Here is an 18,639-nt window from a genome sequence, read left to right on the forward strand (position 1 = left end):
TCACAGTGTTTGGAGGGAAGCCCAGGAATACTTATCAGTGAAGACTGACGATCACATTGTGGAACTCATTATTGGGAGTCTAATGCTTCAAACGCCCAGCAATGTACAGGCCCGTTGGGACTGGATTAATGAGGCCCGCACCTCAATAATTGATGAGGCCCAGACTCACCACCTCCTCACTTTCTGTACTATCAGCAGAAAATATGATTCCACTTGATTCTATCTTTGTATCTCAACTTGGAATGCAATTCACTGGACAATTTCATCGCAATCATGATGATTCATTCGCCACCCCCCCCCCCCTGAGCTCACTGAGCTACGTTAGCTGCTGGGGGCTGCACGGTGGCGCAGTGGTTAGCACTGCTGCCTACGGCGCTGGGGACCCGGGTGCGAACCCCGGCCCTGGGTCACTGTCCGTGCGGAGTTTGCACATTCTCCCCGTGTCTGCGCGGGTTTCAGCCCCACAACCCAAAAGATGTGCAGGGTAGGTGGATTGGCCGCGCCAAATTGCCCCTTAATTGGGGGAAAAAAAAGAATTGGGTACTCTAAATTTATAAAAGAAAGTACCTTAGCCGCTGGTCTAACAACAGATCAGTTTTAAAATGCTGATCCCTATTTTTTTTTAAATTTAGAGTAGCCAATTATTTTTTCTTTTCCAATTAGGGGGTAATTTAGCGTGGCCAATCCACCTAACCACATCTTTGGGTTGCGGGGGCGAAACCCACGCACATTCGGGGCGAATGAGGGCTCATCCTATTTCTAGGGGCTGGTTTAGCACAGCTGGTCTGTGATGCAGAAGAAGGCCAGCAGCGCGGGTTCAATTCCCGTACCGGCCTCCCCGAACAGGCGCAGGAATGTGGCGACTAGGGGGCTTTTCACAGTAACTTCATTGAGGCCTACTTGTGACAATAAGCGATTATTATTAGTAGTTTCCGATCCCTGGGTGGCCTTCCCCCCCCCCCCCCCCCCCCCCCAGCCCCACAACCCTCCGCGATTTCTACGTTTCTCTGTTTCTGGCCTCTTGACTGTCTCCGGTTTTACCCCCCCAACGTTCCCCTCACCTGCTTTGCTCTTTACTCTCAGGGCACATCAGGATTTCGGATCTGGGTTTAGCCGTACAGATTCCAGAGGGTGAGACGATTCGTGGGAGAGTCGGAACTGTAGGATACATGGGTGAGTACTGGAACCGCCGATCGCAGCACCAATACGTGGGCCTGCTATTGATTGAAGACATTTCACTGCTAGTTCATTCAGCCACAGAACTCAGAGATTGAGTTTTACAGAAATGACAGTATTTCAGACCCCAGGTGAAAAACAGCTTCTTCCCCGCCGTTACCAGACTCCTGAATGAAGTTCTTGTGAACTGAACTTCCTTACCGAGTAGTACTACACTGCTTCTCCCAATGTCTGTTTCTTTTTTAAAAAAACATTTAGAGGATCCAATTATTTTTTTCCAATTAAGGGGCAATTTAGCGCGGCCAATCCACCTCGCCTGCACATCTTTGGGTTGTGGGGGCGAAACCCACGCAGACACGGGGAGAATGTGCAAACTCCCACACGGACAGTGACCCAGGGCCGGGATTCGAACCTGGGTCCTCAGCACCGTGATGCAGCAGTGCTAACCACTGCGCCACCGTGCTGCCCTCCAATGCCTATTTCTATGTATTTATATTGTGCATCTAGCGTATGCCCTATGTTTTCCAAGTATGGAACGATCTGCCTGGACGTGACAACAAAGCCAAATCCACAGCCGCTGCCTCACCTCCTGCCATCCCACGGTCAGGCTAGTCCACATCTAGGTTTTCCTGAGTGAAAGTAGAATTTCCGCCACCTCGGGCTGGCAAGGACAATATGGGCCGAATGGCTTCCTTCTGCACTGTACCTTTTCTATGATTCTTGAACCCAGGGTGCTGTTTGGGAGGGAATTAGAAGGTTTTGACCCCGTGACCTTGAGGGAAACGTTGATCTTCTAAACTCCAGTAAAGGGGCTGGTTTAGCACAGTGGGCTAAACAGCTGGCTTGTAATGTAGAACAAGGCCAGCAGCGCGGGTTCAATTCCTGTACCGGCCTCCCCGAACAGGCGCCTGAATGTGGCGACTAGGGGCTTTTCACAGTAACTTCATTGAAGCCTACTTGTGACAATAAGCGATTATTATTTTTATTATTACCGCTCTGTTTAATCTCTCCTCACGCTTCAATATCTGTAGTTCAGGTGTAACTCGATAAATCTAGGACCCTGTCTGTTATCATAGAATTTACAGTGCAGAAGGAGGCCATTCGGCCCATCGAGTCTGTACCGGCCCTTGGAAAGAGCACCCCACTTAAGCCCACATTTCCAATCTATCCCTCACCTCACCTTTTTGAACACTTAAGAGCAATTTAGCTCAGCCAATCCACATAACCTGCACATCTTTGGAGTGTGGGAGGAAACCGGAAACCCACGCAGACACGGGGAGAACGTGCAGACTCCGCACAGACAGTGACCCAAGCCGGGAATCGAACCCGGGACCTTGGAGCTGTGAAGCAACAGTGCTACCTCTCCCCAAATCAGAGCATGATAGCTTCTATAAGCCCACCTGGCTAACCCCAGGGCGTTCCAAGGTGCTGTCCAGCCAATACACTCTCAGCTATAATGGAGGATGGGTGACAGCCAATTTATGCACAGCAAGCTCTGATTCAGGCAAGAGTTGTACCCGCTGAAGCAGCGTTTAAAAGGTGTCGGGCAGAGGCTGTGGTGGAGTATTGATACTGAGGCCGAATGGCCTGCATCTGCACTGTGAATTCTGAGTCATTCTCCTTTTGTTTTTAAGCTCCGGAGGTCATCAACAACGAACGTTACTCCTTCAGCCCTGACTGGTGGGGACTCGGCTGTTTGCTTTTCGAGATGATCCAGGGTCAGTCGCCTTTCCGAAAACGTAAGGAAAAGGTGAAACGGGAGGAGGTTGACCGGCGAGTCAAAGAGGATAGGGAAGATTATTCGGATAAATTCTCGGAAGAGCCGCGTTCCATCTGTAGCATGGTGAGTAAGCTGGTTTCTGTTGGTGAAAAGCTTATCGGAAAAGTTGCTCGCTTCCCTGCCCCGGGATCACCCCGCGATGTGTTTTATCTGGGCGGCTAGCGTTAGCCCAGGGTAGGGGAGAGCCTGATGGCAGAGCCTGGGGCACGGGCTACCTGCGATGCTCCTTGTGTTGAGCTCTTTGCTCCACCATTGGTGGCCGTGCCTTTAGTTGCCTCGGCCCTCGCTGGTGAAATTCTCCCTCGAAACATCTCCACCTCTTTGTCTTTTTTAAAAACGGTTCTTAAAATCTGCCTCTTTGATCACCTTTCGGTCACCTACTTCGCATTGCCTTCTGTGGCTCAGTATCCAATTACGTACTACTGCAAAGCATCTTTAGATGTTTTGCTACATTAAAGGTGCTATGTAAATGCAAATTGTTGTTTAAAGATGAAACTAATTTTTATTCAATTTAAAGGTAAATTTTAGACTATGTAAAATGTATTTGGCATGGTGTTTCTGAAGAGTTTGGGATATAAATTGTATCGTGAGCTAATTAGTTTGGTATGGTAAATTTTAGCCAGGTTATTTTGGATGTACCTTTTTAAAAAAAATTTAAAAATTTAGAATACCCAATTCATTTTTTTCCAAAGGTGCAATTTAGCGTGGCCAACCCACATATCCTGCACATCTTTGGGATGTGGGGGTGAAACCTATGCAAACATGGGGCGAATGAGAAACTCCACATGGACAGTGACCCGGGGCCGGGATCGAACTGGGACCTCGGCGCCGTGAGGCAGCAGTACTAACCATTGTGCCACCGTGCTGCCCGATTTACCTAATTTTAATGTAGACATGTGCTTAATAGTTTGCTAATATCAATGTGCAAATAAATTGGGACCAATATTGAACACGCCGGGTTATGGGGATGGGGTGGAGGTGTGGACCTTGGGTGGGGTGCTCTTTCCAAGAGCCAGTGCAGACTCGATGGGCCGAATGGCCTCCTTCTGCACTGTAAATTCTATGAAACGCAACTGGAGTATTGTGTCCAGTTCTGAGCACCACTTCAGAGAAAATGTGAATACATTGGAGGGGGTGCAGAAGAGATTCACAAAAATGGTTTCAGAGATGAGGGGCGAAATTCTCCTAGCCGCCCCGCCACATTTCTGCGCTGACCGGCCGGCGGGAGTCTCCGTAACGCCGGCCGGTCAATGGGGTTTCCCATTGAGGGGCAGCCCCACGCCGTCGGGAAACCCCCGGGCGCCGGCAGAACGGAGACTCCCGCCGGCGGAGAATGACGCCCGAGGAACTTCAGTTTCGTAGATGGAACGGACAAGTTAGGCACCTTGGGGTCTTTCCTTGGGGTGGAGAGGTTAAGAAGAGATTTGATAGAGAATTTGTTATGATCCAGCAGTTATTAATTACTGCGCAAACCAAACTCTAAAGGGAAACTTGGCCCATGTATCACAACCATTTTGTTTGTATTTTGATGATGAGAAGAAAAGTCTATTGAATTGAAAAACTACAAATTCGAACAACACTTTTCTCGTTTTAGACTTTAAATTTAAATGTTTATTAACAAAAGTCTCACTTAGTTAGACACACAGGTAAACACAGTCAAGGCAATACGCCCTTCTAGATGTTTAGCTATGAAATTCCAGTAATATTACACAAGGCAACCCCGCTGTTGCTATAGGAAAGGTATACCTTGACCTCACTTCCACTCTGCTGTGGAAATTCAAGAAACTTCAAATATAATACCCTGCTTTTTGGAAAACAGGCACTTTTTCTGGCTTGGCCTGATTGGCTGTTTCAAGCTTTGCCCCAGGAAGTCTCACACCCACCACCCAACACAGCTCAATATCTCCCTATAAATATCCTTTTTCTCTTTCATCTTCAATGCCATTGTCCTTAGCGCCTCTTTGAATGTAGCATTTCCAAAATATAAAAAATATTTCATGTTCTCCCTATTGCCCCCACGTTCAGGTCAAATAAAATGTAATAATATTTCCCTGTCTATTTATGATTTTTTTTCCAAGTTGCAAAACCTTTTACTCCCTTTTGAAATTTAACAGCTGAAAGTCGAAACCCTTACTTATCTCCTAATACAAATTTCTACCCACTTCTCGATTACTTATAGAAAATCCACTTGGCCATGCCTACTGAAAATGCATGGGAGTCCATACCGAGTAGAATGAAGAACAGGGCAGCATGGTGGGGCAGTGGGTTAGCCCTGATGCCTCACGGCGCCGAGGTCCCAGGTTCGATCCCGGCTCTGGGTCACTGCCCATGTGGTGTTTGCACATTATCCCCGTGTTTGCGTGGGTTTCGCAGGAGGATTGGCCACGCTAAATTGCCCCTTAATTGGAAAAAATTAATTGGGTAATCTAAATGTTTTAGAAAATGAATAAAGAACTTTGGTTAATTTACGGTTGCATTATATCGCCAACTCACGGTAAATCCTACTGTCTTGTTATGCTCTAGGCGTAGCATAAGCGGCTTCCTTGTGATGCACTTGACAAAGGAAGGTTCAGACGTGTAGATAATTTCAACACGTTTATTAAACTATTTACACTTCTATTACTCGGGTTCGATACTACTGCTAATCCTACTATAGCCACCCAGACTGACTAACCAGTTGCTGCAATCCACGTGGTGGGTGTAATATTGAATCAACCCTGTGTCTCTACTCATTGACTGTCTCCACTGGAAAGAGGAAGATCATGTGTGTTGTGTCCTTTATATATGGGTTGGTGTAATGCCCTCCTGTGGTGGTGTCACCTCTGTGTGTATCGTGAATGTCTATTGGTCGTGTCCTATCTAACTGTTCTATTGGTTGAGTGTCTGTGTGTCATGTCTCTGGTGCTCCCTCTAGTGTCTAGCTAGTCTACGTGTATTTACATTAACCCCTTGTGTCTTTACAGTGATGCATATCACCACACCTACCAGGTCTCTTCACAGTTGGTGCCCTCTTCACAGTTGGTGGCTTACTGGCCGACCTTTTATACACAGCTGAATGGAGTGCCCCCGGGGCCCCTCAGCGGAGGAGCTCATACTCCACGAGAACCGTGGGGAAGACAGTAATTCCCACCCCGTAGGTTCTGTGTGAGATATGACACATTTAACACCTACAGTCCTTCCATGTCTCAAACTCTACCAGACGATCAGTCTCCAGCTTACTTATCTTCACACACAGACAGATGCTTCGCAGAATACCACAATGGACCCCCAAAAATATCAAAAATAATAACATCTCTCGTCACGGCATTCAAAATCGCGAGGGATGTGGTCAGAGTAGGTAGGGAGAAACAAAACTGTTCCCATTGTTGGAAGGGCCAAGAACCAGAGGAGATCAAGGTGATTGGCAAAAGAGACAATGGCGGCACGAGGAGAAGCTTTTTCACGCAGCGAGTGGTTAGACTCTGGAACGCACTGCTTGAAAGTGCGGTGGAGGCCGTTTCAACCATGGATTTCAAAAGGGAGTTGGATCGTGAGCGGAAGAGAAAAGACTTGCAGGACGGCGGGGAATATACCGGGAGAGGCGCTTAGGTAGGTCAGTTGCTCTTGCAGAGAGCCAGCACAGACAAAAGAAGGGCTGAAGGGCCTCCTCCTGCGCTCTGACCACCCCGAGATTCCGGAATGTATTTTGCGTTGACGGTATTTTCATGCGTCTCGCTGGCTTTTTTTGCAGTTGCTGAGCAAAGACCCAAAACAGCGGCTGGGCTGCCAAGGGGGAGGAGCTGGTGAGGTGAAGCAACATCCCATATTCCGACACATCAACTTCAAAAGACTGGAGGCAAACATGTGGGACCCTCCTTTTGTTCCAGATGTGAGTGTGTGTAGCGACTTCGATATTGTCACAGAGAAAAGCTACAAGTTTGCCTGCGCAATATCAGTGTGGCTTTCATATTGAGTTCTTGCCCTGCTCAACTATAAATTTATTATGTAAAGTGGTGAGACCAAACTCTGCATCTTTTTAAAAATATTTCTTTATTCTCCTTTTTCACATTTTCTCCCAAATTTACACCCACCAACAATAATCAGTAACAAATATGTCAATCCCCATATCAATAACAACGATCCCACCCTCCCACCAAGCCCCAAACATTGGCCCGCATGTTCACATAAACAAATAACAAAAAGGAATCAGGGATCACCCATAGTTACTATTAGCACACACAGCCTCCCTCCCCCTAACCCTCCCACCCACACGCCCCAACTAATGTTCGATGTTACCCAGTTCTTGAAAGTGCACAATGAATAATGCCCATGAATTGTAGAACCTCTCCATCCTTCCCCTCAGTTCAAACTTAACCTTCTCAAGAGTCAAGAATTCCAACAGGTCCCCCCCGCCACGCCAGGGCACAGGGTGGCGAGGCTGCCCTCCATCCCATCAGGATCCGCCTTCGGGCGATCGACGAGGCGAAGGCTACAACATCGGCCTCCGCACCCGTTTCCAACCCTGGCTGGTCCGACACCCCGTATGTGGCCTCCCCGGGGGCCCGGGTCCATCAAACTCTGCATCTTTACGGGGTAAGGCCCTGCTGGAGGAGGGGAGTGGGTGGAAGGGGGGTTGAGGAAGGTGGACGGGAGGAGTAATGTGGATTGATTTGGCAGCCCTGACCTCCATTTGCTGACTCTTTTTTTTTGTCTATCAGCCCTTTCGGTTGGAGGTGAAATATCCCAAAGCATCCACCCAGAAGAGCAGTGGAATTCTTAGCAACGTTCTCACTCAGCTTCCCTCAACCACCATCGCTAAAACAGCTTAATGCAGGAAAGTAAATGGGATGTGCAGCAGACAGACCATTCTGCCCAATTGGTCTTTGCTGGTGCTCCTGAACCCCCCCCCCCCCCATCCTATTTAATCTCACACAATCATCGTCTTCCTTTCCCGCACGTGTAGATGCAGCTACCCCTTCCGTGCATCACTGTCGCGTACCGCGCCTTTGTCTGTGGGATCTTGCTGTGCTCGTTGGCTCTCCTACAATCCGGCGATGACTGCACTCCGAAAGGGCTTCACGGCCAGTGGAGGTTGTGAAAGGCGTTTGCCTGAAAGCAGCTTTCGGTTTGTTTTGCAGCCCAGAGCAGTTTACTGCAAAGACGTCCTGGATATCGAGCAGTTCTCCACGGTCAAAGGGGTAAATCTGGATCCAACAGACGATGACTTCTACTCCAAATTCGTCACGGGCAGCGTCTCCATTCCTTGGCAAAACGAGGTAACGTAACTTTGTACGTAGACCGTAAGCAGCTGAAATACGTGGAAGGCCTCTGGTTATGAGGAGCCAGGTGCCAAGTATTAATGGTGGGAGCTAATGTTGAGGGCAGTGTTTTCTTTTTTTCAGATCAGTCCATATGTCCTGGCCCTTTCTGCCTGTCCCAGTGATGCGGGGAGTTCAGATGAACCTTTATAAACCGCTGGCCCTGTCCCGGATATGCCTCAACATCCTTCCGAAGATGCGGTGCCCACATTTACCTGAGCTGAGGCAGCATTAAGTCCATTCTGTCTAGTTGTGAGCACCACACCATAGGGAGGATGTTGAGGCCTTGGCGAGGGTGCACAAGGAATGTACTAGAATGGTCTCCGGGTTGAGGCTGCTGAGTGATGGGGAGAGAGTGGCAAAACTGGGACTGTTCTCTTTAAAGGTTAAGGGAAATTTAATAGAGCTGATTAAAATTATCACGGGCATTGATTGAGGAGATAGGGTTGGTAACCAGAGGGCACTATTTAAGGGGATTGGAAGGGATGAGATGAGGATGCAACCGATGGATTGGTGTGACCGGGACCAAAGATTCACTGCTCGAAAAGAGAGTGGAAGCAGATTCAATCAGAATTTCAAAAGGGAATGGGAGAAATACTCAAAGGAAAACAAAATGCAGAGATATGGGGAAAGAGTAGGGAAGTGGGACTAATTATGCAGCTCTTTTATGGAACTGACACACTATGGGTTGAAAGGCCTCTTCTTGTGATGCGATCTCCTGCTCACATCCCATGAATAAATAAAATAAAATAATGTTTTGATCGCTTATCACCAATGCTGCCAGAATTGCTGAGTTTTTCCAGCGCGGTAGAACAGTGGTTAGCACAGTTGTTTCACAGCTCCAGGTACCCACGTTCGATTCCCGGCTTGGGTCACTGTCTGTGCGGAGTCTGCACGTTCTCCCCATGTTTGCGTGGGTTTCCTCCGGGTGCTCTGGCTTCCTCCCACAGTCCAAAGATGCTCAGGTTAGGTGGATTGGCCATAATATATTGCCCTTAGTATCCCAAAAGGTTAGCTGGGGTTACTGGATTACTGAGGTAGGGAAGAGACGTGGGCTTAAGTAGGGTGCTCTTTCCACGAGCCGGTGCAGACTCGATGGGCTGAATGGCCTCCTTCTGCACTGTAAATGCTAGGATTCTATGATGTCAGGATTACTGCGTCAGTAATCAAGACGCAAGGCAGCACGGTGGCGCAGTGGGTTAGCCCTGCTGCCTCTAGGCGCCGAGGTCCCAGGTTCGATCCCGGCTCTGGGTCACTGTCCATGTGGAGTTTGCACATTCTCCCCGTGTCTGCGTGGGTTTCGCCCCCACAACCCAAAGATGTGCAGGTTTGGTGGATTGGCCACGCTAAATTGCCCCTTAATTGGAAAAATTGAATTGGGTACTCTAAAATTTTAACAAAAAGAATAGAAAAAAAAGTAATCGAGATGTATTGAGATAAAGCAAATTCAAACCGAGAATTTGTATTATTTTTTTTTACAAGAAATATATTTGAAAATGAAAGAGCTAATACCCACAAAAATGCCCATGAAGTAGTTAATAATAATCTTTATTGTCACAAGTAGGATTACATTAACACTGCAATGAAGTTACTGTGAAAATCCCCGAGTCGCCACACTCCGGCACCTGTTCAGGTACACAGAGAGAAATCAGAATGTCCAATCCACCTAACCTGCACATCTTTGGACTGTGGGAGGAAACCGGAGCACCCGGAGGAAACCCACGCACACACTGGGAGAATGTGCAGAATCCGCACAGACAGTGACCCGGGAATCGAACCTGGGACCCTGGTGCTGTGAAGCAACAGTGCTAACCACTGTGCTACCGTAAATTATCACAAAATTTAACTTGTGTCACTCGTAGCTCAGTTGGCAGCACGCTCGCTTCTGCATCACAAGGTCCTGGGTTCAAGGCCCACTCCAGGGCTTGAGCCCAGACATAAAGGCCGACTCTCCAGTGCAGCACTCGAGGGAGTGCTGCATCGTCAGAGGTGCAATCTTTCAGCTCCGATGTCAAACCAACGTGCCTGCTCAGGTGGATGTAGAAGATCCCACGGCACCAGTTCGCGAAGGGGAGCAGGAGAACACCCCCCGCCCCCTGTTGAGCTGACCGATCTTTATCCCTCTTATCGGCATCACACAAAAAAAAGACAGATGCCCTGCTCATTATCACCTTGTCGTTTGTGGGAATTTACTGAGCTCAAATTAGCTGCTGGATGTCCTGCAGCAATGACTGGACTTCAGAGAGTGCTTCATTGGCTTCACAACACTTTGAGATGTCTGGGTGGTGATGTAGAGCGCTGTTTAAAAAAAAAAAAGACAACCTCATTTGGTTCACTTCCATTCCAAAGAAGAGTCGTATTGGACTCTAAATGTTAATCTTGTTTCTCTCGCCACCAATGCTGTCAGAATTGCTGAGTTTTTCCAGCACTTTCTGTTTTTTTATATCGGTTTCACTGAAATCCTTTGGGGAAGGAAATGGGGCAGCATGGTAGCATTGTGGATAGCACAATTGCTTCACAGCTCCAGGGTCCCAGGTTCGATTCTGGCTTGGGTCACTGTCTGTGCGGAGTCTGCACATTCTCCCCGTGTGTGCGTGGGTTTCCTCTGGGTGCTCCGGTTTCCTCCCACAGTCCAAAGATGTGCAGGTTAGGTGGATTGGCCATGCTAAATTGCCCTTGGTGTCCAAAATTGCCCTTAGTGTTGGGTGAGGTTACTGGGTTATGGGGATAAGGTGGAGGTGTTGACCTTGGGTACGGTGCTCTTTCCAAGAGCCGGTGCAGACTCAATGGGCCGAATTGCCTCCTTCTGCACTGTAAATTCTAGATTCTATTGGTCCATCTGGCCTCTATGTGAGTCTAAATGTAAATGTCGCTACAGTCCCAGAGGACCACAGGCTGCTCTCCCCTTGGAGAGAGAGAGAGCTGTCTGGGGGTGATTTAACCTGAGGGTCACCACACCTCCGGCGAGGGGCAAGGTTCAGAAGGCGGGGTCTTTCTGTAACTCTAAACCCAATCTAAAAGCTCTTAACTACCCTCCAAAAGTAGCCGAGCAAAGTCGCTCAGCCTTCCCTGTGGGAGAAGTCCCACTACCACCTCAGGGCAACAACGGTTGGGCAATAAATGCTGGCCTTGCCAGCGACCTGTACAAATCCTGAGAACGAATACCGAAAGAAATTGCCAACTTATTATTTTCCGTAAATTAGCTTTCTTTTTTAAAATTTGTGCTGCAGATGATCGACACAGAGTGCTTTAAAGAGGTAAATACCTACGGAATTGATGGGGCCTTATCGCCAGATCTGGACAGCAACCAGCCTAATCCACCTCCGAAACGGGGCCTTTTGTACAGGCTTTGCAGACGTGAGGTAAGCCACTTTTAAGGGCGCAATAGACGTCTCCTCCGATATTGGGGAAATGGCTCTAACCATCTGTCAACGTTGTAGAAGTCACTTGCAAAGCAGCACTTCAAGCATATTAAGTGGGCCATGTTTTCTGTGTGCTTGAGAAACTCCGTATATCGCAGTCTTGCTCTGAGTCAGAGAATGAGTCCGTCCATGCCTTTGCTGCCTCCAGATGTGACTGCCATCCTCCGGGATATCCAGTTTTAGACTCTTGGCATTCCTGATTTTAATCACTGTACCATTGGCGACTGTGCCTTTAGCTTCCAAGGCCCTGAGGTCTGGAATTTCCTCCCTGACCTCCTCTTTCTCTCCTTTAAGTCCATAAGACATAATAATAATCGCTTATTGTCACATGTAGGCTTCAGTGAAGTTACTGTGAAAAGCCCCTATAGGAGCCACTCGGCCCATCGAGGTTGCTCCGCCATTCAATCATGGCTGATATTTTCTCATCCCCATTCTCCTGCCTTCCCCCTTAACCCCTGATCCCCTTATTAATCAAGAACCTATCTATCTCTGTCTTGAAGCCACTCAGTGGTTTGGCCTCCACAGCCTTCCGCGGCAAAGAGTTCCACAGATTCACCACCCTCTGGCTGAAGAAATTCCTCCTCATCTCTGTTTTAAAGGATCGTCCCTTTAGTCTGAGATGGTGTCCTCTGCTTCTAGTTTTTCCCACAAGTGGAAACATCCTCTCCACGTCCACTCTATCCAGGCCTCGCTTAAAACTCTTGGACCAAACTGCCCTAATATCAATTTAAGTGGAAAAGCAACATATTTCATCTGGTAAAGCACCTGAGGTATTGTCTAAGCCCGACTCTGGAGCATTGGACACAAAATGTAAGCTGTTAACCCCATGTGATGTAGTGCCATGTGGTTAGAGGCCCTACAGCCTCTCAGACGGGCTATTGAACTGAAGGGCTATTTGCCCCTTGAATCGCTGCAGTCCATGTGGTGTAGGTAAACCCCCAGCGCAGTTAGGGAGGGAGGTCCAGGACTTTGACCCTGTGACAGTGAAGCAATGACGATATATTTCCAAGTCAGGACGGTGAATGACTAGGAGTGGAACTCCCAAGTGGTGGTGTTCCCAGGTCTCTGCTGCCCTTGTCCTTCTAGATGGTTGTGGGTTTGGGAGGTGTTGCCTAAGGGAGCCTGGCTGAGTTCCTACTGTGCTTTCGTAGTGCAGGGTTTGAATGTTTGTGGAAGGGGAGCAATCAAGGGGGCTGCTTTGTCCTGGATGCTGTTGAGCTTCTTGAATGTTGTTGAAGTTGCACTCATCCAGGCAAGTGGGGAGTATTCCATCACACTCCTGAATTGCGCCTTGAAAAGACCCATTCTAAATCTCTTCCCATCGAACACCTGGGGTAGGCAGTGGTATTGTCACTGGGCCAGAGACCCAGGGCAATGCTCCGGGAACCTGGGTTCGAATCCCACCTGGAATTAAAAGCCTAATGATGACCATGAAACCATTGTCGATTGTCATAAAAACCCATCTGGTCCACTAATGTCCTTTGGTGAAGGAAATCCACCTTCCTTGCCTGGTTTGACCCACAAGTTATTCCAGATCCACAATAATATGGTTAACCCTTAAATGCCCTCTGAAGTGCCGGGGCTGCGCAGTGAATGCAGGCCCAGCCAGCAATGCCCACGAATGAATAAACAATCTCCCGCATCCCAGGAATCGATCTAGGGAACCTTAATTACACCACCTCCTCCATGGACTTGCATTTGGTAAGGAAACAAAAACTTCACAGTTTCATGAACTAATATGCACGTTTTGTTTCTTGTTTTATCATTTCTTTGTTCTAGGTCTGTTTCAAAAGTAGCTTCAGTGATGATGAAGAGGACCCGACAAAGATTCTGTAGCTGCCAAGCTTACCATACATTACCAAGATCAGAAAAGTAAACTTGATGTATTTCAGGTTAAACTGGGAACATGTATTAAAATGTATTATATTGCAACAAAAAAAAACCTGCTGTATGAGTTTACATATTTTGTACATTTGTACTTGAATTATGTCCTAGATGTATATTTTCACTAAAAGTTGTACAAGAAGCCATATATTAAGTACCACTTGAATGCACACATTAATTTTAGCAGGAATGACTTTGGAATTATCTATTTAAAAGTTTATTTTTAATTATTTTTTAAAAAATCAATAAAGCACAGCAATGTTAATTGTGGTGTGCTCTTTTGCAACTTGTAATTCAAGAGTAACTTGGCTGGATTTTATTTCAGTACAGAATGGGCCCATGCACACAAGCATTTGCTATCTAGGTGCTTGCTAATGAGTATACCACAGTATGTATGTGTATGCATGTGTGTGCGTTTAAATGTATATGTGTGTTTATGTATATATGTATATATAAATATATATATATATATAGGCGTGGCCTGGTATATCACTTAGTGGTCCAGGTAAAATCTGCCTCAATGCAAATTGTGTGAATTTTCTAAGTTTTCAGTTACTTTGCCTTAGTTCTGTTGGAATTGAATCCTTGTTGCTGTGTTCATAGGCCTAACGTTTTATCATTACAACAGATCTTAACTGAGGTCACTGATTTACACTCTTCGGGGAGAATAGGACAGAATGAACCCCCAAATACAAAACAGATGCACTTGACGTCTCTTAATTCCAAACCGATTGGAATGTGATTCCGCCCCATCCCCTGACAGGCCGCTGAAAATCCTATCCTATTAATAAAAATTAAATTTAAATTAGGCAGGGCGCCATTATTTACTTGTGCTCCGTTCTGTAAACGAGGCCGCGTCACATAATGTGGCTTCCTCCTCGAATGCTAATTTAAAAAATAAATAAATTTAGAGCACCCAATTCATTTTTTCCAATTAAGGGGCAATTTAGCGTGGCCAATCCACCTACCCTGCACATCTTTGGGCTGTGGGGGCGAAACCCACGCAAACCCGGGGAGAATGTGCAAACTCCACACGGACAGTGACCCAGAGCCGGGATCGAACCTGGAACCTCGGCGCCGTGAGACTGCAGTGCTAACCCACTGCGCCACCGGGCTGCCCTCTCGAATGCCAATTTTAAAAAAATCCCTGGAATCCCATATGATCAAAGCAGAACTTGACTCAACCAGCCAAGGTGAACCAGTGGCCCTGGTAATTGTTTGAAAGTTTTGTAACCTCATTTATCTGTGGATGCATTCCTGTATTTATCTTATCTCTAAACCAGAAGTTCTGGCGACATTTGGATTCACCTGTACCAAACTTAAATTTTTTTTCTTCTTCTTCTTGGTTTATTCTACCTTCGATTCATTTACCAGAAGCTGTGAAAGATTTAAGTTGATCTTTTTTTTTTAATTCCGTAATATTGACTTTCGTGGTTTCAATGTCTTGCACTAAGTGCCATTTTATTTTTTAGATGTTGCCTGTTCTCGAGAGATTTTTCAAATGTATTTAAAACAAAAAAGCATGTGGTTATTGTACCTGCAGAATTGTTGATGATCAGGCAATCTCTGCACCACTCAGATATCAGAATCTCATGTTGAACAGGCCTGATTCCATTAAACTTTGGTGACCAGTTTTGTGCTAATATAAGTCATGTGTTACTTTTTTTTAATCCCGCCTGTATATCCTTCCTGAACTGGCAAACTTCAATTCTTGCCTAGTATCACTGGGATTCTTTTTTTAAAATTCTGTTTGAGCGTTTTAAATTAATAAATACTGCCATTTGTATACAGTTCCATTGTCTGACATTGGTGAAGTTGCATTTGTTCATTTACTGTCACCCTCCTACTCGGCAACGTTCTCAGGTAGTCTCACAATGCAGCAGGTGGAGAAGGTGCTCCGATCCCTGTATCATTGATTCACATTCCCATCTTTTCTAACACAGCCCAACCGTTCATCAAATTGTCTACATGTCATCGAATCCCGACAGTGCAGAAGGAGGCCACTCGGCCCATTGAGTCTGTACCGACCCTTCAAATGACCACTCCACCATGCCCACTTGCCCCACCCCGCTCTAACCCTGCAAACCCCATAACCGAACCTGCACATCCCTGGACACTAAGGGCCAATTTATCAGGACCAATCCACCTACCCCACACATTTGGGACTGTGGGAGGAAACCGGAGCACCCGGGAGGAAACCCACGCAGACACGGGGAGAGCGTGCAGATTCCGCACAGACAGTCACCCAAGCCGGGAATCGAACCCCGGTCCCTGGCGCTGTGAGGCAGCAGTGCTAACCACTGTGCTACCATGCCTCCATTATCCAGTCCATTATCCTTTTCATTCCAAATTTTAATGGTGCTCCCTGCCTGTTACTTGCTGACGTCGGCCCCCAGATCTGCCTCTCACTGGTTCCAACCTCGGTCTCCATGTGACCTCCTTTCATTGAATACTTAACAATGGTGCATTGTGGTGACTCTATTTCAGGCCATTTTGTGAATAAATAGTTGCACCTTCTCACAGTGTTTATCAGAAAATGCTGAATAGGTTGAGGGCTCTTTTCACTAGGAAAGAGGTTGAGAGGGTGGCCTACCAGAGATCTTTAAAATGATGAAGGAATTCCACCTGGGAATACCACCACTTGGGAGTTCCACTCGTAGTCATTCGCCGTCCTGACTGGGAAATATATCGCCATTCCTTCACTGTCGCTGGGTCAAAGTCCTGGATCTCCCTCCCTTACAGCACTGTGGGTGTACCTACACCACATGGACTGCAGCGATTCTGGGGAATTGGGAACTGAGGGGGTCATAAAAACTAATAAATCCAATGGAGAATTAGGGGAAACGTCTTCTGGAACGAACGAACTGGGAGCAGGAATGCACCATCCCACTCTGTAAGACTGCTCTGCGATTCAGTACAATCGTGGCTGATGTCTACATGGCTGCTGCCCTCCTGCCCGCTTTACTTTCTTGTTTTTTAAAATAAATTTGGAGTAGCCAATTGGGCGGCACTGGAGCACAGTGGTTAGCACTGCCGCTTCACAGCGCCAGGGTCCCAGGTTCGATGCCCGGCTTGGGTCACTGTGCGGAGTCTGCACGTTCTCCCCGTGTCTGCGTGGGTTTCCTCCGGGTGCTCTGGTTTCCTCCCACAAGTCCCGAAAGACATGCCTGTTAGGTGAATTGGACATTCTGAATTCTCCCTCCGTGTACCCGAACAGGCGCCGGAGTGTGGCGACTAGGGGATTCTCACTGTAACTTCACTGCAGTGTTAATGTAAGCCTACCTGTGACGATAATAAAGATTAGTGTAACGATTATTATTATTTTTTCCACTTAAGGGGCAATTTAGCGTGGCCAATCCACCTACCCTGTGCATCTTTTGTGTTGGGGTGAAATGGGGCGAATGTGCAAACTCCATCCTGCACTCTTCGTTGAGTTGATGCCCCCACCTTATTGGTGTTAGTAGAGTGGGGGCTATGCTGGGCCATGCGGTTACAGATTGGGGTTGGGTACAATTCTGCTCCTGCTGCTGGCCCTCAGCGCCTCATAGATGTCCAGTTTTTAAAAAAAAGTTTCTGTTTCCATTTTAACAAATACTGCAACAAGACTACAGAAATGGTACAGACAGGATAGCAAAACTGTCTCCACACACATTTGATGCAGAGGTCAGATGAACAGCAGTACAGTTGGCCTCACTAAACTCAACTGGGCACCCCTATACGGATTACGAAAGAACAAGGGAGAGGAGGGTAAGGCTGTGAAAACGTGGTAAAATGGTGCACACCTTCCCGCGAGGCGATTGCTTGCAATGAGCACAAGAATTCAGGATAACATGTTCGGGCGTGCACCTGAATGTGTCTCCCTCAGCTCCAGCAACACCAGAGGCATTAATAACACACTTTCCGATGTCAGGCTTGTTTGTCCCGATGCAGGAGCCAGCCTTGGATTCTTTAACCCCACGATAACCCGATAAATACTAAATTACAAAATAAGATTTGCAAGAACGCCAGTTCTGAAACAATATCATTTTTGTTTTTCAAATTTAGAGTTCCCAATTCATTTTTTTTTACAATTAAGGGGCAATTTGGCGTGGCCAATCCACCTATCCTGCACATCTTTGGGTTGTGGGGGTGAAACCCGCGCAGACACGGGGAGAATGTGCAAACTCCACACGGACAGTGACCCAGGGCCGGGATCGAACCTGGGACCTCGGCGCCGTGAGGCAGTTGTGCGAACCACTGCGCCATCGTGCTGCCCCTCTAAAAGAATATTTTACAGAAACCACAAGACTCAACAAAACCCCAATCTCAAGCACGGTACAGAACTATCATCATTCCACAGAGGGCCGGCAAATATTCACACAATAGGTTATAATCAGTGCGGCCAGCGCCTCCAAACGAGCTACCCGGAGCAGAGGGCGTCAGGATAAAAAAGACCAGGACACAGTCTAAAGCCCATCATCCACTGGCGCATTCCACTCATCACAAAACAAAGAGAAAAAGCTGCTCGTTCAAACCTCGCTCAGCCTCTCATAACATCCTGACGAAGAAGCAAGGTTCCATACACAAGGGGGCAATTTGATACCAACCACAGTACAGGACCTGGCCCAGCCTCACACACTTAGGAGTCGCAAACCAAGTGTACCCAGAACATACCAAGACTCAGTGTCTCAGGACGTCCTCACTAAGTGCCTTCGGGGGGGGGGGTCGTCCCAAGAATAAGGGAGCAACAAGATACCAGCCATCGTACCACCATACCAGGCCTGTTCCAGCACACTCTTGCACATAGGAGTCAATGGGCCATTCGGCCCTTCAAGCCTGCTCCGCCATTCATTATTATCATGGCTGATCATCCAACTCCATAGCCTAATCCCGCTTTCCCCGTATCCTTTGATCCCCTTCACCTATATCTTTTTTTTAAATTTAGAGTACCCAATTCATTTTTCCCAATTAAGGGGCAATTTAGCGTGGCCAATCTACCTATCCTGCACATAAACTTTTTGGGCTGTGGGGGCGAAACCCACGCAAACACGGGGAGAACGTGCAAAGTCTTCACGGACAGTGACCCAGAGCCGGGATCGAA

The 18,639-nt window shown here is 47.3% G+C and overlaps 1 protein-coding gene across 1 annotated transcript in view; it reads left to right on the top strand.

Moving 5' to 3' along the window:
- LOC140429114 (G protein-coupled receptor kinase 6-like) overlaps positions 1-15,349 on the top strand; it is a 217,703-nt gene extending 202,354 nt beyond the window's left edge. The window contains exons 11-16 of the mRNA XM_072515694.1: positions 1,084-1,173; positions 2,811-3,019; positions 6,687-6,824; positions 8,074-8,211; positions 11,484-11,615; positions 13,455-15,349. Of these exons, the coding sequence (XP_072371795.1) occupies positions 1,084-1,173; positions 2,811-3,019; positions 6,687-6,824; positions 8,074-8,211; positions 11,484-11,615; positions 13,455-13,511 (764 nt within the window). The 3' untranslated portion in view covers positions 13,512-15,349. The remainder of the gene's footprint in view (positions 1-1,083; positions 1,174-2,810; positions 3,020-6,686; positions 6,825-8,073; positions 8,212-11,483; positions 11,616-13,454) is intronic.
- Positions 15,350-18,639: the final 3,290 nt, after the last annotated feature.

This window comes from Scyliorhinus torazame, chromosome 9 (genome assembly GCF_047496885.1).
Source record: "Scyliorhinus torazame isolate Kashiwa2021f chromosome 9, sScyTor2.1, whole genome shotgun sequence".
In the NCBI taxonomy this organism is placed as follows: Eukaryota; Metazoa; Chordata; class Chondrichthyes; order Carcharhiniformes; family Scyliorhinidae; genus Scyliorhinus; species Scyliorhinus torazame.